At 32.3% G+C, this 24,104-nt stretch overlaps 1 protein-coding gene across 1 annotated transcript; it reads left to right on the top strand.

The window, feature by feature from the left end:
• The first annotated feature begins 21,534 nt into the window (after positions 1–21,534).
• LOC107926842 (auxin-responsive protein IAA16) lies at positions 21,535–23,639 on the top strand. The gene is made up of 4 exons (XM_016857788.2): positions 21,535–22,176; positions 22,699–23,088; positions 23,185–23,246; positions 23,335–23,639. Exons 1-4 carry the CDS (start codon positions 21,938–21,940, stop codon positions 23,406–23,408), a joined length of 765 nt encoding a protein of 254 aa, XP_016713277.1. The 5' UTR covers positions 21,535–21,937; the 3' UTR covers positions 23,409–23,639.
• Positions 23,640–24,104: the final 465 nt, after the last annotated feature.

Here is a 24,104-nt window from a genome sequence, read left to right as displayed (position 1 = left end):
TGTTGATTTATTCTCTTATAAAACTTATTTTGCAGCAGAAATTTGATAAATCGTTGTCGATAAAAATCGTGTTTGAATTTTTAGACAAAAAAACCTTTGTTTTCGTGAAATTGAGATTTTGTCAAACATCGCAGTGTAAAGTTTAAAACGCAACCAAAACCAAAATTAAAAATCAAACAGTCTGGAAAGTCTCATAAATTATAAACTTTCAAGAAAAACCAGGATTTAAATTATAATCGATAATTAAAAGAAAGTTTTATACTAGTGGTCACTGCTAAGCCTCCGTCGCACCGACCCGTCTATGTCAGAGGATTACCTAAAAAAACAGATAAACAAATGTGAGTTTTCGTAAACTCAGTGTGTAACCCAACAGAGATAGTCATGCAAATATACACAGAATTCTCATATTGCAGAACATATACAGATATGGACTTAAGTCCTTAACAGAAATAGATATCGGAATCAGATAATTTAAACAGATATACAGAATCCTACCCCCATCCTCTACACATCATCTCTGACCATTCTATCACACAATGTAGGGTATAAAACACCCACCCATCCCTACACACTATAACAAAATAGTATGTAGCCAAGCTGCGAGAAAATAGGTGAAAGGTTGCCGTACAGAACACTTCCTCCACATATACAAATCCCATCCTGTACACAGATACAGAATACAGATAACAGATTAATAGAATTAACATGTTTCGCATGCTCATATATGGATATCATACATGCTTATACAATCAATTAGACATACAAATCAGTTCTAACTCAAATCAGTTTATCAGAATAACAGATATCATACAACAAGGTTTGGTTAGCCCTAACCGACCCTACAGAAGGTCCATAGTCAATCGAAACGACATGTGCGACCCTAGCCACACTTTTTCCATCACATGGTCATGTCTCGCACACGGCTAGCCACACAGCCAGCCACACACCCATGTGGTGTCGATAGGCCCCTTTTTTGGCTTTCGTTGAACCTCGATTTCTTGTATTTTCGTTACACACTTGGTTTGTTTTTGATGCTACAGCAATCCCGAGACCTCCAAAACCCTAAGACAGTACCAAACACCATTTTAGTAATTTAATTATGACTTCATCAACAAAAATTTAACAATACTCCCAACTTACCGCCAACAAAAACACGCAACAGATTCGCAGGAAATTAACTTCCTTAACCACACCACTATGTCAATTTAAAAGAAAAGAAAAATGACCAAAACAAATCGTCAAAACTTACCGAAACAGACGAGAAACCACCGGAATAACAAACAGAAATGATTGGAACAATAAATTGTCAAACGGAGTAGAAATTAAAGAACCAAAAAGAAAAACGTAGACGAAAAGGAAAAAAGGGGAGAAACAAACGTAAAAAAAATAGAATAAAGGAAAAATAAAAATAAAAATAAAAATAAAAACAAAACAAAATTTAAATCCTACAATATCTTTACCCCCATTATCCCACTAACTAACCTACTAACTCACAACCACTTCAGAATTTTACTTCCACCCAACTTCTGTCTTATAACTAAAATGTCACCTATGCTCACGTAGGGATTTGAACACAAGACCCCCAACAAGTTAACTCTTTACCACTCGAACCAGCAGACTCATTCTAATATAAGTTTACAAACAATACTACCTAAACCCATCCAACAGGGATAAGGCTAAGATAAAAAATAACAGAGTTTGCCAAAAGTAGGTCTTGAACCGAAGACCTCATACACTCCCCCATAACACTTAGCCACTGAAACAGATACACATTTGTGTCAGATTCCCAGAAATAAAGTTAAATTATTCAGGGAGTTACAAATTAATATTGTTTTTATTTAATAAATTATAATTAATAGGCTTGCTTATATGAAATAGCTGTAATTTTAGATATTATGTTGTTATACAGAACTAATTTAATAAAGAATGTACTTCATAATTATGGATGTTGTTGCTATAAGGGAAAGTTGTTATAGGGTGGGTTTGGATGGGTGGTGCATTTACATGCGGTTAGTGTAAAAACAGTGGTGGCGGTGAGATTAGATATTGTAGCGATACTGTAACGTGAGACAAAAAGTAAGTTAAACATACCGCACCCCACTGCTCATCCAAACCCACTCATAGAGAGTTAAAATAAAACATAAAATTTAGTTCTACTAGAAACTTGGTTGTTATAGCGACTCGTTGTTATAGAGAAGGTTGATTGTATGTAGTTTTTCTTAATAAAATTAGAATTTTATTTTTATTTCTTAATAGTGCATTTAGAAAGCCACATAGTATTTAATTTGAAAATCTTTACTTGTACTTATACATGTGTGACATGTTTGAGTAAATATTATAATTTGTAGATCTCACTGAATTTAGTGTAATTGTAGTACCCCATTGCATTCTACAATTCTTATGAGAGGTTGAGAAAGGGATAATTATGTGGGTAACAAATAGTTGTCCTCAAACCAATTATCATATGCCTTTCTAAAGCATGTGATTTAAGTTTTAAAAGTTATTTTAATGTCAAGACACATATTTTACTAATCTTGTTTAAACTATTTGAAAATTTTATTGACAATTTCTTGTCACGTCCCAAAAACCAGGTTAGTAGAAATCAGGTTTGTGAGACCAAGAGTGGTCATGTTTTGTTTTTGAGTTAAGATTGTGAAAATTTTAATAAGTGATTTAATTTGGTTTAGTAGTTAAGAGTTGTGTTTGTGTGAGAGAGGTCATATGTTCAAATAATTTCCTTTGAATTTTTGTTATTTTTGTCAACCTCTATCTTTGAACATCTTTTTTATAAATTAATTTTGCGCATTTATTAACAAGGATAAGCTTATTGGTTTAGTGGTAAGGCTTTAGTTTACCTAAAGAGAGAAAATATTTTTGCTATTCTTTGTTCGTGTTGCCATGTAGCCAGAATTTGAATTTAATTCAAATCTTAGAAGTCTCAAATAGGATTTGGGTAATTAACTATCTATTCTTTAATTTTTATTATTGTTATTATTTTTGTTTGGTTAATTTTTTTTTTAAAATTGATATTTTGCATAATCCCTAAAATTTCTCTCCCTCAAACTGTCCACTCTCTTTTCCCCTTCCACTTTCACGTCAGTTTGTTCTTTCTTGCAATTTTTTTTTGTTTCTTTCCTTTGCTTTTCAATTCAAGTTTAGCTATAAGATTTTTCTCCTACGGTTTCTTCCCTTGATACACTTTTCTCCTCTTTTGGGATTTCTCCTTCTTCGTTTCTTCAGCATCACTGTGGGTCATTTGTGGTAAGGTTGTGGTTCTAAGTTTTAAATTTAGTTTTAGGGATTGGCATATTTGGGATAGGATTTTTGATTCGTAGTGTGTAATTATAGTTTTGACCATGTGAATTTATCTTTAGGTGGAGATTTGATTCCAATTAACCGTTTGACAAACTGAGGAATTCGTTCTAATTGGTGTTTTGTTTTGGGTAAGTGTTCTAATGTTTGTTTGGAAGTCGAATGTAGGCATTTATGATCTGAAGCTTGATTAAGTTTTGCGTGTTGTTACTAAAATTAGTTATATAAATGCTGATTTTAGGTTTTGGAATTGTAAATGTTGAATTGACAGAATAAATTGATCAAGTGTGTGACTCGATTATGTGAAAACAGAGAATGGCGTAAAGTAGAAAAGCTTTCTATTGATGTCACACGACTATGTTGGTCACATGGCCATGTGTCAAACTGTGTGCCAGACCATGTGGGTCATACGATCGTGTGGTAGGCTGTCTGGAAAACCATGTGGGTCACATGGTCATGTGGTAGGCCATGTGGCAGACCGTGTAGTAGGCCATGTGGCAGTTTGTGTGGGTCACACATGCATGTGTTAGGTCGTATGGGTCACACGAGCATATGTTAGGCCGTGTAGGCCATACGGGCTAGGCTAGTTAGGTCGTGTGGGTTACACAGTCGTGTGGGCTTATTTTTTAAAAAATTTCACCTAGGCCAGTTTGACTCTGAAATTCGTAATTAGACTTTCTCTGGGGTTCGTTTAGCTTAAATAAGACTTGAAATGTGACATATGTTGTTTTGTATTTGTATGTGATACATGTAAGGTATGTGAAAAAAATATGTGTATGATTTGTGTTCTGATAACTCCGGAAGCATCATTACGTATGAAAGTATGAATGACATATGTTTATGGAATATATGTGTCAGTTCATTTATGCATGTGCATCAGGATGGATTTGATATGTGATGGAGGAAGTGTATTTGACAATATTATTGCAATTTTGGCGGTTAAACCGTAATATCTATTTGGCAGTCAACTACACCTTTATGAGTGGCATACCACCACGACCCATTGTGATTGGATGGATGGACTCTTGTAGTCCTAATTGGTGTGATTAGTTGGAAGGAGTTTGTGTGTAACGGAAAGGGGTAAGATCTGTGACTGCATCTGTAACCCCTCAAACCGAGCTTAGACGTTACGACTCAATCTAAGCAATTACATAGTCCATAGATAGGGTGAAAACATGAGTTGAAGTAAGTTCGTTTATCTTTGAAAAACATGTGCTAACATTTCTTTTAAAATGATGTTTTCAATATAACTTTGAAAGAAACCTTATTTAATATTTGGAAAATAATTTAATGATCTTTAAATCCAAATTCGATTAATCAAGTTTGCGAAAAATAATTTTATTAGGAAAATACCAAACTATTTAATCCATAAATAATTAAACCATGCAAAACATCCAACGTCCAAAGTTTAAAAATCCCATGCCACCATTCAATAGTCTAACACAAATTAAAATCCCAAAAGAAAATATTAAAGTCCATAAAAGTCCAAAATATGTTAAAAATCCATAATTATGTAGACCATTTTCGAGAGCATCACCGACAACCGAATTTGAGTCCTAACCACGAAAATTATTTGAAACACATATGTAATGTAGGTGAGTTTTAAAAGGTTCAGTGTGAGATCAACACAAATATATTCACATGTTCGTATCAAAGTATATCAATCAAGACATATCAAACATCATAATAAATCATCAATTATAACACTGGTACTTATGCGTGAACATATCGATGAATATTTTAAAAACGATGCACATTTTATAAAATTTCCTACCCATCTCCGCTATACACCAATATCGAGTTCCCCAAAACTTATCCATCCAATACATCATTTATGGACAAGTCACCATTGATTTGTAGATAAACTGCCATTGATAACACTTTATGGACAAGCCACCACTAATATGCAGATATACTATCACTAATAATACTTTGTGGCCAAGCCACCACTGATATGCAGATATACTACCACTGATAACATTTTGTGGACAAGCCACCATTGATATGCATATATATTGCCATTTACTTCCACCATTCACAAAATATCACCCTATGCATGTGACATGGCAATTTCACTTTTAAACACATGTGAATCACTTTTAACACTTAGGCATGTAGACATGCTCTCAAAATCACATTTCACTTAGTCATCACTTTAACATGTTTTGATTATGCTTGTCACATTAGATCATAAATCTCAATATTCACATACTCATATATAAATATCACATACTTGAATCATCAAATATATCACATAAGCCATGCAACACATGTCATGAGAATGAGATCTACACATACATCATTATCATAGCAATAATCACATCATATCACATTTCTCATACATTTCACAAAATGTATTTTAGTTAGAGTCACTTACTTGGGTCCTTTGTAATGAGTTTTTCAACTCATCTTTGAATACTTAGTGTATTCATAAATAATTATAATTAATTTATTAATAAACAAAAATAACTATTTTACATACAATAAGTAGAATCGATCCCACACCTTTTATTGTAGATCCAAAATGCCACAACCTTAGTATCGATTTCACTTTTATCTAACTCGAAAGGCATATCTAATCACAAGAATAATGTTTATTGGTTAGGATCCGTTAAAGGTATTTTTATCACTAATAAATTGGTTACTAATAGCCTCACTAACATTTACCCCACGATTTTGGACTCTTGAAAAGATGATTTCCAATGCGAAATTAGGGGTCTCCCTAATGATTATCATTTGGTCCTTCAAAGATTTTAAGGAACAATATTAGCATGAAGATAAATAAATAATAAAATAAAATAATTATCCCTATGGCCATTATACCATTCGACCATGAGATGAAATCACTAAGAGGATGAGTCTATGATCGAAATAACCTACACTTACAAACTTGATTAAATCAGATTGGACGATGAATCAAAATAAAAACGAGATTTGAGAGTTGAGCGATCTATAAGAATCATTAAAGTAAGAGGATATAAGATTAATTAAATTAAAGTTTCGCAATGAAACGAGAAAAGAGAAGAATTTCAAACACTGGCAACGGTGACAGTGACGACAGCAGTCCAACGGTGGCTCGATGACAAGGGAGTGATGGTCTAGGAAAGAACTATATATGGTCGACTCAATAAGGGTGGAGAAGAAGATAAAAAAAGGATAAAATGGATGAGGAAAGGAACTTGTGGTAGCACACGACAGCAATCACAGCGATGATGGGAGGAGAAGCTGCGAAGAAGGGGTGGTATGATTTTGGTGAAAAGGTGCGGTGCTAGATGGTGTTATGGCCGATCACAGTGGAGAAAGGGAGGAAAAGAAATGAAAAGAGAAAAGGTGGTGGCTAGAAAAGGGAGAAAATAGGTGAAAATGGAGAGAAAAAATGGAGAAATTGGAGGAAAGGGTAGCAAGGAGAGGTGGTGAATGTGAAAAGGGTTTGGTTAATATGGACTAGGTTTAATAAACATTTTCTATGGCAAGGGTGAGAAGTTTTGGAAAGGGAGGGAGACATAGAGGGAAAAGAATCCTCCTAATTATGGTAACTATAGGGTGGACAACAACTCCGGAAGCACATGGGTAAAATTGTAAAAAAATTTAATTAAAGAGGTGTGAACAATAGACTTGAACCTTGGACCATTAAGATAACTAAGGAGTTATTAAACCACCAAACTACTCACTTCCTTGTTCTCATTCTTGTGCCAAATAATAATAAAAATATGAGGTGTGACAGCATCTGTATCTAAATCTGTGTCTGTATTTGTATCTGAATATGATACGCATCTAATCTGATTATGATAATACATCTGAATTTGTATATGACAACATGTTTGAATATGTATCTAAAAATGCATCTGTTTATTTATGTATATATGATTTGTTGCTTGAGATGTGTTACACACTAATCTTGTGAAGCTTACTCTTTGTTTGTTATCCTCTCATGTAATCAACAAGTTTAGGACTGGACGACGTGCTGGAGCTCGGATTGGTTTTCCACATAAGACGATTCGAATAATTTTAATTAAAGTTTTTGGATTGTTGATTTTTGGACTAATTTTTTGGATTTGGTTTTGTTTTGGGTTTTTGATTTGTTTGATAGTTTTTGAGTGTTCTTAAACGTAAAACTGCAAAATCATACAAATTTGACAAATTGAGATTCAATTTTCAAAACTTAAAAATTCTAAAAATATCCGCTGCAAAGTTAAGTGTTAAACTAAATGTTTTTCCGTAAAATGAGTAAGTTCTGCGCATGAGTTTTTCTAGATAACAATGTAAGAGTTTTGCCAAAAATTAATTTTTTAATCACGTGATTACTAAAGTTAGAGTGAAATTTCTGAAAGTTTCTGCTATATTTATAAGTAAATATTTAAGATATCATGTTGTGAAATAGGTGTTTTCAAACTTGAGAATTTCCTAAAACTCGTATGAGCTTAGCTAAATTTTCAGATCCCACAATTTCTAAGCTAGATTTTAGTTTTTCAAACGAATTGATGTAACTTCTCCAGATTCGACCATAACGTCTAGGCCGGGGTTGAGGTGTTGCATTTCTAATACATTTTGAGCTATAAATATTTAAATAAATTATCTAGTATTTATTATAAATTATTTATACTAAATTTAACTAAATTATAAATTATTTGTTGCTAATTATTTATACTTTGGTGAAGTATCAACGATGATGTCAATAATTTATTTATGCTAGAGTAATTAGATAAAATTGTGTTAGATATTTATTTATTTTTGTTAATTTTATTAGTAATCATATTTGTGAATTTTTTAAAAAAATGATGATTTCACTTTAGATTTTGTTACTTCAAGAATTATTCATATTTTTATAATAATTAATATTTTTTTTTGTAATTTAAAACTATATAATTATAATTTATACCATCAAATATAATATAAGGAATTATGATATAATTATACTCTTTCGGTAAAACATATTTAATGCCAAGTTTTGGGAGATTAGGGTTTATTAAAATTATGAAATCCAATTTTGAAAGAAAAAAGAAAGTGTGGGTATGTAATAGGTTAACCTATAGTTCTATCATATATTTAGGGTGTAAAGTGAAGTCTCTATCGTCAAAACACGTTTCTACTCTATTATTCCCAACATGAGAATGTCCTGCTCACCAAATTATTTCTAAATGCTAAAGATGAATGTAGTAAAACACCATTGATTCAATGAAATTGACCATATATAAAATGTCACACGTGTGGGTGGTGATAGCGGGCACACACACGAGGGGACATTTTGGAGTGTACATTGGCTGGCGATGGGCCTCCTTTTGTTTGGCTAATTCTCTCTTTTTCTTCTTTTGTTTTGGAGCTACTAACTATTCACGGTCCCGCATACACATAATGAAGGGTAAAAGTGTTTGGCAGCTCCTGCTATTGTTCACACTTTTACTATTAAATTAATTTATTAAAAATATCAAATCATGCCATTTTGTTAATTATTGCTTAAAAATTGAACAAGTGTTTTTATTTTAAATAGGAAATTTTGATTTTGTTATTTAATAGTACAAACAAAAATTGATCCATTTGATAATAGGATAACTAATTTAAAACTCATTTTAATTGTCACATCGGACTACTGTTTGAGAGGTAACGGATTTTAACGGTAGAGTGGTCGATAACATAAGTGATTAAAATGTAACCAGAAGCAAACTCTTATTTAAAATTGAAAACTATCATTAATGTTAAATTTTATTATATTATTAAATATAAATATGTGTATTTAATAATATTGAAAATTATAATATTTGATATCAATGTTTTAGTATTTTAAAGTTCAAAATTAGTTTTAAAATAACAATTAATTTTTATATAAAAATTAAGATAATCATAAAAAGGCTATTTTCATAAAAATGACTTGTGGTTCTAGTTTTTAATTGACTAAAAAATTATTTTCAATTCACTAAATTACTTTTTCACAAAACAAATAGAAGAAAACATGTTTATGTCATTTTCATATGCAACCTCTCCATTATGTATGAGCAATAATTCTTATTTTTTTTATCCTGACTTAATCTAACAGTTATTGTCACATCGTATTTTGCAGTAGAGAAGTCAAAAGTGCCATTTTCCACATGCATTTATTTAATGTAAGAAAAGGACATTATAGTCAAATAATTGTTTTGACCAAAAGCTAAAAGATAAAATTAGTTACCCAATGACTTCAAATTTCAAAGGGCAAGTAAAATAGTGAGCCGCAGATGACCAAAATAAATACATTATCTTATCATCTATGTTAGAATATTAATTATGAACACAAATGCTGAAATGACAACTTTGAAAACCGCAATAAAAAACCTATTTAAGTATAATTGAATTTTTTAAAATAATTATATAAATTAATAATTTGTTTAACAATCTCATTACATGTTATGATTATATATGCTTTTTTTTCACATAATACTTAGAACTATTTATAACTCTTTCTCAACCCATAAATAAGAGGATAATGTGTTTCAACATACTCAAATTCACATCATTCTGTATTGATAACAATGCATATACCAATCAAATTAAAACTAAATCAATATTCCACATTAGGGTTGTCTTTTGGTGCAATTAATTTTACCTAATCTAAATCAATCTTTAAAAACTGAAATTATAAATGGAAGATAATTGTTTTTTTTTTCTAAAAAAAAACACACATATTGAAGACTAATTTCGTTCCTAGAGATAATTAGGTAAACATTTCATGCTATAATAAAATAGAATATAGGATGGGGAATTTCCCTAAGAGATACACTGCATTTGCATGTATACATATAATGTTGGCACCGAATAGCTGTATTTGTACATGCATATGCATATACATGAATTTGTAACTGTCATATATTTTAGGGTGAAAAAAAAAAAGCACATCGGAGGAGGAGAAGGTAAAGTTGTTTTATCCAAAGAAGGTACAAATTAATTAATAGTTTTATTGAAAGGATTGTGTCATTATAGTTTGCTTTTTACCATTATAGTGGCACCCAAATGGGCCATGATTCGTGATTGTTAATGGTTACCACATCAAGTGGAAAAGAATGTGGATAAGCATGTAAAGATCTTTATTCCAATATATCTAGTGCATTTAGCATGTTATAATTACACTTCGTGACTTGATTTTATGTAGAATGAATTTTGAGGTGAAATCAAAAAAATGTTATGGCCTAAAATTAAGTTGTATATTTTTATTATAGTAAAAACATAAATTTATCATTTTAATAGTCTATACTTTTATAATTTTAAAGGAATAAAGTAAATTTTTATCATTTGGGGAACAAAGTGTAATTTTATTATTAATAATTTAAAATTTTATAAATTATAGAAAGGTTAAAAAGAAAATTTTTCATTTTAGAGGAGCAGACCCCTGTCAATCCCTTGGTTCCACCTTTGGGCCAATCTCGTGAGTTAACCCCTAGACTAAAAAGACTCATCTTGCAAACTAAGGAAACTAATGAGGTCAAAACCTTACGAGCCCATAACTCATGAATATGTTCCATGGGACTACACCCTTAACACACATAAAATACATGTCGCTCCTACATCACACATATTCGTTGCCCTTATATGACAGCTCATATCTATTGGGTAAAACATTAGTAGGTGGTTGAATTCCAAGAAGTACAAAATCATTATGGGTACGACATGTGGCATCTTGAGAATGATAAAAAGCCCCCTATTTAGGGCCCATGCACATTGAAATAGAACATATTCTCTCTCCTCTAATATTTCAGCTATCTCTCTTCTTCGGACCTCAATCCTCTCCACCAACCAACATTTCTATAACCCTTATGTCATTAATGTTGGAAAAATTCAGTCTAAAAACCAGTTTTTGGTCATAGTAGAAAATTAAAATTTTAAAAATTGACTTGATTTGTAATATTTATATCAATAAATTTTTTTCAAAAAGTACTTGTGCTTAGTGCGAAACAGATCCTAGATGTTCCCGGCTTTCAATAAAAAACCTTCTCCGCTATTCTCGTACCATGAATCGTTTCGAGTGTGGGCTCGACCAATCATGAATCAAACACAGAACCAAAAACAATTTCTCACTTTCAGTAGGATCGTAATTCTCTCTCAATAGAAACTGGTAAAATTGTTATTCCTAGAAAATATCATTTATTCTGGTTGAATTAGTAGAACACAAATAATACTTATTTAATAGAAAAACTAGTTTCCTAGTTTAGCTAGGAGAGGGGGGTAGCACACCTTAGTTAAATATACTAGGGTTGTCGCTCCTTATATGTATTATGAGGGGTTTTGAACATTCCTTGTATTTGGTCCAATTATATGTGCTTTATGGACTTTAAACCCAACACTTTATAGTTTAATTTAACCAAATACATGTTTTTTTTAATTTTCCAAAATAAATATTATTTATTAATTAAATTAATTTTCTAATTAAATAAATTTTCAACTCAATTCTAATTTCGTTAAAGTCATAGAAACTTCATTATAAAAAAAATTATGATAAAATATATTTCATTTCCATATTCAACAGATTCACAATGACTAATTAATTTAATTTAATTTTTGAGCTTCAATTATTTAATAAAATAATAATTCAAAAAACTTATATTAATTCTCAAGTCATTTCTATATTTGGTGATAAAACACATTAATTTTTTAATTTAACTCATTTCTCTAACTCTATCATTTCCACTCATTTATGTTCATTTGATTCTTCATGTAATTCATTTATGGTTTTAATGAGCTGCTAGCAGAAGGACCGATTGGACTTATATAATTAGAGCTCAAATGATTTATAATTAAGTACTAGTTTTTCGCCTATTAATTATAAACTCAGTCAGGATGTCATTCCACTATAGTATCATGATTGAGCTCTCCCTCATTACATACCATTACAAAAGTTACTCGATCAATGCTCGTCCAATGACCTTGTCATAAGTGTGTTACCCTCATAGGATATCATAATCTCTTTGGGATAAATCAATTCTCCCAATATGATCCTATTTTATCTCATAATAACCATTACATTTTCATTCATGAAAAGTCAATTACTATCAAATAGTAATTAAGTCATTTATCACAAAGACAAACGACCTTTGGCCACATTTACTTTTTATCTATTATGTAATGCTAATGAGAGGATATCATTTATCCATTTCTTAGGCTATGAATTCCACTATTCTGATTTGTGCTACATATTGTAAAAGTCATATACCCAATGCACGAGTTTTTGGTTTATTATTTATTTGAACTCAAGCTTTTACTTACATCAAAGTATACGAGTCATCCATACATAGTCCATCATCCTCTCAAGTTTAAGGTATGTCACACTATGAACGTCATAAGTGAATAAATCAATAGACAACTTCAAAATCTATTCTACTTGGGTCTTGTCTGATGTACTGTTAATCTTGTCAGTCACATCCATATTTTTATCTTTTGGGAGTGATTCACTTTGATGCTCAAGAAAAGCATCTCCCGTAAGTAGACTTGATAGATAGCATATTAGTTTTTCAATCGGTTTGCTCATTTCTGATTAGACTAATCGGAAATGAGCAAACCGATTGAAAGTATAATATGTCGTCTATCAATTCTAATTGAGGAGATGTTTTGTCTTGAGCATCAGAACGGATGACTCCCGGAAGATAAAAACATAGATGTGACTGACTAGACTGACAATACATTAGACATGACCCAACTAGAATAGATCCTGAATCCGTTTATCGATTTATTCACTTGTGACATTCATAGTGTGACAAACCTAAATCTTGAGTGAATGAAATACTATGTATGTGTGATTCGTACTCTTTGATGTAAGTAAAAGCCCGAGTTCGAATAGATAAGGAGCTGAAAGCTGGTGCATTGGGTGTACGGCTTCTATAGTACGTAGCGTCATTTACAATAGTAAAATTCATAACCCAATACATGGGTAAATGATCTCCTTTCATTGGCATTACATGGTTAATGAAAAGTAAATGTGACCACGAGTTGTTCATTTTTGTGATGAATGATTTGATTATTATTTAATAATAATTGACTTTTTATGAAGGAAAATGAAATGATTACCATGAGATAAAATATGATCATATTGGGAAAGTGGATATTATCCCAAAAAGATCAAAGATATCTTATGCAGGTAACACACTTATGACAAGGTCATTGGACGAGCACTAAGTAGTTGTTTTCGTCACAGTATGTTGTTAGGGAGAGCTTAGTCATGATACTATAGTGGAATGACTTCGTGACTGAATGAGTTTATAATTAATAGGCGAAAAGTTGGAACTTAATTATAAATTGAAAAACATCAAGGATCCACTTATCCGAAAACACATATACAATTTTGGTCTAAGGTTTATTGCTATAAATATTACAAACCGGGTTAGTTTTCAAAATTTTAATTTTTCGTTGTGCAAAAAAATTGTTTTCAAACCGGATTTTTTTCCAACAGTTTCCTTAATTGATTTACCAAATCTTGATACAACAAAAGAAAGGCTTATTGCAAGAATGAGATGTTACAAAACTTGAGCAATTTGAGTTAAAATACTCCTATAAATGGAACAAATAAAAACACATAGAAACTAGTTCCAATCTTGACAAAGAAGAGTCTGAGGCTGAAGAAAACAAAAGGAAGTTGCCACTCTAGTTGCTACTGGACCTATAACTGCCAATACAACAACTGCTGGGAAGGCCGTGCTAATTGAACATGTTAATAATAAAGTGGTTTGCATTTACTAGTAATTAAGCTCCTTTAACAAGTAAATAAAACTACTCAGTAGAAAAAGAGTTGAGTTCTTTGTTATAAAGTCGGTCTTCTTACTTGTGGAACATAACTAAGACTTTTGGATTTTTAAACAAAAGGGGGGAGATATGCACAATAATAACTTTTTAATCTATTTTTTTGTTGATAAATTTTTATTAATTATTGATGGTTGATTGATGTGTTGAACTAACGTCGATAATGGCAATAAAGAATGATCACAAAGTAATAAGAAAAAGAGAAAGAAAACACATATTTTATGTGGAAAACCCTTTCGGGAAAAAAACCAAGGGCAGAGGAGAAGAAAATTCACTAATATCGAATTCGATTGATACAAGAGGAGTTTCAACTACATCTACTTAAAGGTTGAAAAACCTTATTCTAATCAAAGTCAAATAGATGAAATGTAGTAAGGTTGAAAAACCTTATTCTAATCAAATTAAAATAAAAGAAGTGTAGTTCTATATGGATTTTACTTTTTTTTTAATTTTACCACTGTATTTTATTTTAACAAGGAGTTGGGTCATTCAATTCTAATAATCTCCACCTTGACACGCATTCTAAATAAGCTCTTCATCATGAACTTTCAACTAACAAGTTCTCCACCTTTTCCACGAAACCTTTTAAGGGGTATTATTCAACAATGAACACCAACCAAGTCCAAGAAATGCTCAAACTTAGTTATATAAAGTGACTTAGTCATCATATCTGTAGGATTTTCATGAGTACTAACTTTTCTCACAACAATATCTCCACGAGCAATAACATTACGCACAAAATAATACCGAACATCAATGTGTTTTGTTCTCTCATGAAACATTTGATCTTTCATAAGGAAGATGACACTTTGACTACACAAAACATTGTATTTATCTGAAGGTATTTACTGAGTTCACCAAAGAGTATCTTTAACCAAATAGATTTTTTAAAAGCCTCAGCAATCGCCCTATACTCAATTTCAGTAATAGACAAAGAAACAGTAGTTTGCAAAGTGGCTTTCCAACTGATTACACAACCCCCAATAGTAAAGACATACATTGTGAGAGACATTTTTTTTATCAAGGTCTTCAGCAAAATGACAATCAACACACCTAATGAATCCATCTCTAGTTTTTCCAAACTATAAGCAAACATTAGTAGTACCTCGTAAGTATCTGAAAATCCATTGACCTACTTTCTAGTGTTTTTTATTAAGATTCGTCATATATCTACTAACTGCACTAACTGCATATGATAAATCTGAATGTAAGCAAACCATAACATATATGAGAGATCCTACTGCACTAGAATATGGAACATGTGACATGTAATCAACATCATCATCTGATTACGGAGATAAAGTCGATGAAAGACTGAAGTGGGCTGCTAATGGAGTACTAACAGGCTTGGCACTTTGCATATTGAACCTACAAAGAACTTTCTCAATGTACCCTTTCTGAATTAGGTATAATTTACATGCTTTTCTATCTCTGAAAATCTCCATCCCAAGTATCTTATTTGCTGCTCACAAATCTTTCATCTCAAATTCTTCATTAAGTTGGGTTTTGACATTTCTTATCTCTCCTTTATCTTTGGCTCTTGTATCACTGCCTTGGTGATTGTTTTAGGCCATAAAAGGACTTTTTCAGTAAGCAAACATAGTCCTCCTTTTCTGAGACTGTAACTCCCTTTAATTGTTGTTTTTAAATATATTCCTCAATTTTCCATCCAAGAATGTTGTTTTTACATCTAACTACTTAAGATCCAAATCATAAATGACCACAATACCAAATAAGGCTCGAATCGAACTATGCTTCACAACTGGAGAAAACACATATGTGAAGTCTACATATGGACTTTGATTGTAACCTTTTGCAACTAGCATTGCTTTATATTTGGGTTCTTTAACTCCTGGAGTCTCTTCTTTTTTCTTGAACACCCATTTACAACGAATAACCTTTTTTCCCTTAGGAAGCTTCACTAGGTCCCATGTTCTATTCTTATGGCGTAATTTCATCTCTTCTTGCATGACAAACATCCACTTTCCTAAATCTTCATAGCTAACTGCCTCAGAATAAGTAGATGGCTCTTGATTTACATCTATATCTTCAGTCACGTTTAAAGCATAAACAACTAGATCAGCCTCGACATACCTTTTTAGAGGTTTAATTACTCTTTTAGGTCTATTCTTGGCAATAGAATATTGTGGTGCTAACTATGGTGAAGAAACAACTCTACTTTGAGTTTCTGTTTTAACTTGAGAAGTAGACTCTCTTGTAGATACTGGATCAATTTAAAGTTCCACCTGCTTCACATATGTGTTTGAACTTTGTTGGTCTTTATTGGAAAAGTCTTTAAGACGTAAGTTAGACAACATAATTGTTTCATCAAAAATAACATATTTGCTAATTACAACTTTCCTTGTTTCAAGACATCATAACTTATACCTTTTAACACCAACCTTATAACCAAGAAAAACACATTTAATAGATCTAGGCTCCAATTTTCCATTATCAACATGAGCATACGTGAGACACCCAAAAATCTTCAAATCAGAATAAGTAGCATAAGTACCAAGCCATACCTCTTGTGGAGTCTTTTTCTCAATGGCAATGGACAGAGATCAGTTAATCAAAAAATATGCTGTAGAGGTTGCTTCAGCCTAGAACGACTTCGATAAATTAGCATTTGACAACATGCATCGAACCTTTTCCATGATTATTCTATTCATTCGTTCTGCAACGTCGTTTTCCTATGGAGTATGGTGAACTGTTAAATGTCTCACGATCTCTTCTGATTTGCACAATTCATTAAACTTATCAGAACATAATTCCAAGCAATTATCTGTGCGAAGGTGCTTTATCTATCTTTATGTCAACTTCTCGATCATAGTCTTCCAATTCTTAAACATGGACAACATATTACTTTTCTATTTTAAGAAGAATGCCCAGACTTTTCTAGAAAAATCATCAATGATCGTCAATATATAATTACTGCCACCCTTCAAAGGCACTCTAGATGGTCTCTAGAGATCAAAATGAATATAATCTAGTGTTCCCTTCGTATTATGGATTCCTCTGGTGAATTGAACTATTTTTTGCTTCCTAAAAACGCAGTGCTCACAGAACTTTAGTTTGCTAATGCCTTGTCCATCAAGAAGTCCTGTTTTGCTTAATTCTACCATGCCGTTCTTACTCATATACCCTAGACGCATATGCCAAAGTCTAGTAACATCATCATCCGACAAAGAAGATGAAGCAATGGCTGCATCACCAGTAATAGTTGAACCCTATAAAACATATAACTTGACAATCTTTCTCTACCATTTCATTACAACGAGGGAACCCTTGTTAATCCTTATAAACCCACTTTCAGCTTTGTACTTGTACCCTTTTGAATCAAGTGTACTCAATGAAATCAAATTTCTCTTCAATTCTAGTATATGTCGTACATCATTAAGTGTTCTGACGACTCTATCAAACATATCAATTTTGATCGTGCCAATACCTGGAATTCTACATGAAGCATTATTTCTCATCAAAACAACACATTCAGACACTGTTTCATAAGTTACCAGAATTGAGGATCTAGTCATCGCTTACTCTAGAGTTGTTAATAGAGACAACTAGGATTTCACCATTGTTGTAGTCTTCTACTATATTAGCTTCACCAGATTATTCTGGTTGTTTTCCCTTTCGATTCGCAACCTCTCTTTTAATCTTCTTCTACAACTTTAGCACTCAAACTTAATGTGCCCTTTCTTTTTTTTTCATAAATTACAGGTTTTACCTCTATTTGAAGATCTCGATCTACCTTTATATTTATTACAAGGATTTCATTCCTGTGTCCTCTCACAATTATCACCGATATCTTGTTCTTGTCTCTTATGGACAATGAGACCCTCTCTTTGATAGTCAGATCCAACGATGTTTCATCTTGTCATACGAGGCTAAGGAAACATAGACTTCTTCAATTGTAAGAGATTCGGGACTATACAAAATTATATCTCTAAAGGTTGAATAAGATGGGGGCAACGAACAAAGTAGAATAATCCCTAAATCTTCTTTATCATACTGAACCTCCATGGCCTCTAAATATGAGACAATTTCTTTAAACACAATTGACTGTTTGAGCATAAACGTACCTTTCTCCAAACAATGATAATAAAGATGTTGCTTCAGCTGTAACTTTCTAGTTAGGGTTTTTGACATGCATAGCTACTGTAATTTTTCCCATAATGCAGTGACGGTCTTCTCTTTTAACACGTCCTGTAGAATTTCATTCGACAGATGTAGTTGTAATAGCGTTAAAGCCTTTTGATCTTTACACTTCTTCTCTTCATCTGTCAATGTCGAAGGCATTTTATCTAACCCTAGCAGGGCATCCTTCAAATACATTTGCGCAAGACCTGTCTGCATCTTTACTTGCCACAACACGAATCTGGTGTTGTGATCCAACAATGGAATATCATACTTCATTTTTGCCATTACCGTGATCTAGACAAGCAACTCGAAAAGCTCTTGATACTAGTTTCTTGAACTAACATCGATAATGGAAATAAAGAACGGTCGCAAAACAATAAGAAAGAGAAAAAGAAAACACATAGGTTTTACGTGGAAAACACTTTCGGGAAAAAACCATAGGCAGAGGAGAAGAAAATTCACTAATGTCAAATTCGATTGATAGAGGATGAGTTTCAGCTACATCTATTTAAAGGTTGAAAAACCTTATTCTAATCAATGTCAAATAGATGAAGTGTAGTAAGGTTGAAAAACCTTATTCTAATCAAAATAAAATAAAAGAAATGTAGTTCTATATAGATTTTACTTTTATTTTATTTTAACAATAATTCGTGTCATTCAATTCTAACATGATGAACTCCTTATACAATTTGTTTTTAATTCTGGATGGTTCGATACTAGAGTTGTTTTGATGTTATCTTAATGCTATAATGATCTGGTACATTAATGATTGGTTTCATAGTTTGGTTTTATAGTTGTTGGTTGGTTAAGTTTCTAAAAGGGAGTATCATTTTGAATACTAGATTTACCTTACTTGATATTGTTGTAGTGCTTTTGGTAAAAAAGTTTCCAAAAGTGGAGAATGTTAGTTCCAGTTGCACATTTTAGTTGTACTATCAATTATGTCTCACTTTGCATTTGGACAGTTGTACAATTTTTCATATGTGTTGATATATTTTAACTAAATTCTTGTGATTATTTTTCTTACATCTCTTTGAGGGTTTTGAGCATAAATTAATTAGATTTGGTTACGTTGAATATCGTAAAGCAAGAGTTTTATTTGAAGAGTTTAAGTGTGATTGACTTATTATTTTGAAAGAGATCTTGTTTCTATTGAAGTTCAAATGCTAAAAATCTCTACTTATTTGATGCCAAATAGAACACCAATTGGAGCAAAATCTACAATTGCCTATGTATTCATGTAAAAATTAGAAAGAGCACTTATTTGTTCATTAGAAGAACTTGCATTAAGTGTAATTTGATTGTAAATAAATTATTTTCATTTTCGGTTTGAGAGTGATCTAAGTTGAAGCATAAGTATGAGGTTCAGGGTAAATTTAGAAACTCTTTTAAGGAGGGCTAAAATTGAATTATAAATTTTTGAGCTGTCAAATATAGATTTTATAATGTATTAATTTATGATTTTATAATTTTTAAAATGATATAATTTTTCAATTTAAAGGGAACGCCATGCCCTCATTTTCCCCTTGTATCCGTTGGTGAAGTTATAACTGTTGGATCGCCGGCACCCCTACGGCGTAGTGAAAAATTTAAAAATCGGCGACCCTAACCACGGATCCATGTGTGAGGAACGAATCGGGGTGAAAAAGGTTACGAAATTACCTAATGTTTTTCTAAGTAGACAGCAACTTCTCAACAATGTGTAGTCTGATCTACAGTTGAACCAAGCCGCAATCTATCGAGACTCCAATCTCTACGTAATCCACCCAGTTGACTACGAACGGAAGAAATCCCCAAAATAGTTTTGAAAGTGATTCTTCTTTGACGGCTGTTAGCCCCTCAAACAAAGAAAAATGAGATTCTTATATATCCTTTTATTTTTAGGGTTTTTAGGAATTAAATAAATCTAATAATATTTTAAACCGAAAATTATAATTACATTAATTATAATATAATTTCGGTAAACCATATATTTATTTGAATACATATGCTAACCAAATTCATGTCCTCATTATGCGTACAACAACCTTGTACATAATGTGTTGGAAATTTGATTACCGAATTAAATTAATTATAACCCAAAAACAATACCAACTATGATTTATTCCGTTCATTTCAACTATAGGGTGTGACCCTGTAGGTTCCTGTACCGTTAGCAGTAACACTAGAACGATTCCAATGTTCCAAACAATGAGTGGCATCTAGTAATGCATCATTGCTACCTAAGTCACAAGAGATCATGATTCGACAGAACCTTTTTATGATTAACCTTTTATGCAATAATCCTTAAGTCCTTTATCTCTGGATTGGATACAAGTCATGGAATAGTCACACTTGTATAGTCCATTCCACGTTCCTTGATATCTTAAGCAGACTACGATATACAAATAAGTATGACATCTCATATCAACTTATTTGAGCATGGCCATGCATTTCTAGTCTCACTTAATCAAGTGGCCTAAGTTATTACTCCCATTATGTAGGAGGGACTTATTCTATATCGACCAACCATATCCCTCTACATCGATTGTGGTATATCCAACATTAGCCTTTATAGAACAATCAGTTACGGTGTACGTTTGACTGTATCAAAATATACTACTCACGATGTTGGGATTATGATGATCTCAAGTCTGAGGATCATATACATATTACTCACTATGAGTAATGTCGTGGCAATTACATAATAATCCAAGAAACATACTCATAATGGGTCAGTCCAATATGTTGTTCTCTAACACACATATTCATGCATCGATTCTGACATTCCATATCAATGACAACTCTTTATCATCAATCAACTACATGTTAGTCTTAATGCATTATCGTTGTCCTATCCAACAATAATACTTGACTAATGATCTTTTAAGAATAATCACATTATTCTTAGGACATTATTATAAAACAGTTTATTTATACACACAGAAAAGAAACTGAAATAATAATGGTAACGCCTTATATTAATAAACATGATAAATCAAGTATGTTTTTACAACCATCTCATGATTGATCTTTGGGCATACTCTAACAATAACTTGATAAGTTAAACTTAAATCACTATTTATATTGATTTGCAGTGGCTTTTACTCTTTGAAAAAAAAAAAAAACTACAAGGGACACGAATTACGCATCTATGCTATTTTACTCTTCCAATTATTCTATTTATTAAAACTAAACTTACAACCAACAAATAACTCAAAGCTAAAGAAAACCGAGTTAAAATGAATCTTCCGTTTTAAGTCTGATCTAATTCAAATGAAATTCGCATGTAATGCCCCTAAAACATGAGATATATACCATAATAAACACCATTGTTAATGGATCTTCATATACTGGTTGTAAATTGGTGGAGCCTAGCAGACAAGAGGGAGGCAAACAACACAAACTCTTGTATCATTCTAACAATTACATCATCCATGACGCCACTTCCCCGACACATCTTGGACGGTTGAATTAACACTATCTCCCACTTGGAATAATCGTCACCGTCGAAATCCCACAACCATAATATTCCGCAACAGTATATTATCTTTTAACATAAACCATATTTTGGCCTTCTTCTCTACCATTTTCACACTCTTCCTTTAGCAAAACCACATTCTCAAGAGAAACAAAGGGGAAAAAAAAAGCAGAACGCAAGTGAAGAGAGATCAGGAAAGAAAATTAAAGTCGGGTTGGTTACGGGTTTTCGAGCTTTGTTCGTAAAATTTTGTGTATAAGTAACGCAATGACTAGCATTATGGATGCAGAACATGACAAGTATAGCATGATTAATTTCGAAGAGACGGAGTTACGTTTAGGATTACCCACAGGCATTGAAAATGATAATGAAACCGCCAAAAATAATGGGAAAAGAGGGTATTCGGATATGGTTGATTTGAAGCTTAACCTTTCAACAACAAAGGAAGCATCGGTGGATGAAGCTGAGAAGATGAAGGAGAAAAACACTGCAAAGCCCCCTGCTAAGTAAGCTACCATTATACTTTTTCTTTCTCTTGCTTCTTGGTTAGTTAATGATCTTGTTCCTTCATTTTATTTTTCTTTTTAGAGACAAGAAGTGAGCATGTACAAGCATCATGAGTATAGTTTTGAATGAAATAATACTTGTTTTTTTTGGCGACGGAAGTTGTTTTCGTCGCTAAAAACCTCTTTCTGTTACTGAGATTAATTGCTGAATATTAGTTTGAGTGTTACTAGAAGATGAGTCTTGATTGAATCTTGGCCATGTAAAGCGTAGAAACAATTTTTAGTGGGATGTTTGGAGGCTTTAGTTGTTTGTCGGGAAAAAGAGGGAAAACAAAACATGTGGAATCTTTATTACTTTTCCCAGCAACCAAACAATAATTCAAAAGTTTTAACTTGAAAATGGCTAAGATAGTCCACAGCTAAGCTACCAAACTTTTGGTAGACGTCAATAGTTGACAATTTTTTTTGTTTTTTTGTTTTTTTCTAATTTTTTTATGGTAAATTTGAATACTTGGATTTTAGGGCACAAGTAGTAGGATGGCCACCGGTCAGGTCCTTTCGGAAAAACATCATGACCGGTCAGAAGAACAGCTCCGACAACAAGGGTGAGAAAACCGGCAGTGGCAACACCATTAACACTGCCGTACCCGCGGCGTTTGTTAAGGTCAGCATGGATGGTGCACCCTATCTACGCAAGGTGGACTTGAAATTATACAAGAGTTACCAAGAACTATCGGATGCCTTAGGCAAAATGTTTAGCTCCTTCACTATTGGTAACTGTGGGGGTTCACAAGGAATGAAAGATTTCATGAATGAAGGCAAATTAATAGATCTCTTGAATGGGTCTGAATATGTTCCTACTTATGAAGACAAAGATGGAGATTGGATGCTTATTGGTGATGTCCCATGGGAGTAAGTTATTTTCCAACTCCAATTAATTTTTTTACATTTATACTAATTAATTTTATGATTTAAAAGTAATCCAATTTTTTTAACTAAATTTTATAGGATGTTTGTCGATTCATGCAAGCGTTTACGAATCATGAAAGGATCAGAAGCGATCGGACTTGGTTAGTAACTATTATATTAGTTCTATGTACACTAATTTTATATGAATATATAGAAGCTTATGGGAATAATTTTTCATGGTACTGGCAGCTCCAAGAGCAGTGGAGAAATGCAAAGAACAGAAGCTGATGCTAGCTTCATTACAAAACAACAATCTGAGTTGAGAATCAAGTGTTACTAAGATAAAAAGAAAAGAGAGCAGCAAACCGGTTCGAAAGGGATCGAGCAGGGAGTTTGAATGTGTTCATCAGCATGAAGAAAAAACCGAGAAGAAATTATTAAGAGACAAGAAATCTATATGAAAAATGTTTACGAGACTTTGTTTTAATTTCTTCTGTGGGTTGTGTAAGAATTAATAACCTAAAAATTAATAATAATGTTTTTGATTAGTTGTACATGTGATTTCTTTTCTTGTTAATGTTATATTGTAAGAAAAGATTCTGTGCATGTAATATTTAATTTAATGATCGGTTTTGATGAATTTCATAATGTTTTACTGTAATTGGTTGAGGAGACACATAAACAAGATCCATGAACGAAGTGATAAGGTTAAGGGCAACGCCATGTGCAAATGGCCGGAAGCATTTAAGATTTCAAAATTAAATAAATTATCAAGTAACTAACAATTGAATTGGCTGAAATGCTGGATTTGGTTGGGAAAAAAAAGGCATATTCCTTTTAACATATATCCGACATGAAACTAGGGATTTGTAAAATTTGGTTTTTTTCTTTCCATTCCTTTAATAAAATGTTAATAATATTGATTCTCACGTTTTTGGGGTTTGTGTTTGTCCCTCTCAATAATGTTCACGTTCTTCTCGTGAGAGGGTAATGTGCCTTACCATTTCATCTAATCACTT

Source organism: Gossypium hirsutum, chromosome D11, assembly GCF_007990345.1.
Source record: "Gossypium hirsutum isolate 1008001.06 chromosome D11, Gossypium_hirsutum_v2.1, whole genome shotgun sequence".
Taxonomy (NCBI): Eukaryota; Viridiplantae; Streptophyta; class Magnoliopsida; order Malvales; family Malvaceae; genus Gossypium; species Gossypium hirsutum.
The sequence above is the reverse complement of the archived record's forward strand: the minus strand, read 5'-3'. Positions and strand labels throughout refer to the sequence as shown.

What these genes read in the sequence shown, in the direction of transcription:
- LOC107926842 (XM_016857788.2), top strand. Translation starts at nt 21,938, where the DNA reads ATGACTAGCATTATGGATGCAGAACATGACAAGTATAGCATGATTAAT. An exon ending in ATTGGTGATGTCCCATGGGA is followed by an intron (nt 23,089 to 23,184) that starts GTAAGTTATTTT and finishes TAAATTTTATAG; the next exon opens with GATGTTTGTCGATTCATGCA. An exon ending in ATCAGAAGCGATCGGACTTG is followed by an intron (nt 23,247 to 23,334) that starts GTTAGTAACTAT and finishes TGGTACTGGCAG; the next exon opens with CTCCAAGAGCAGTGGAGAAA.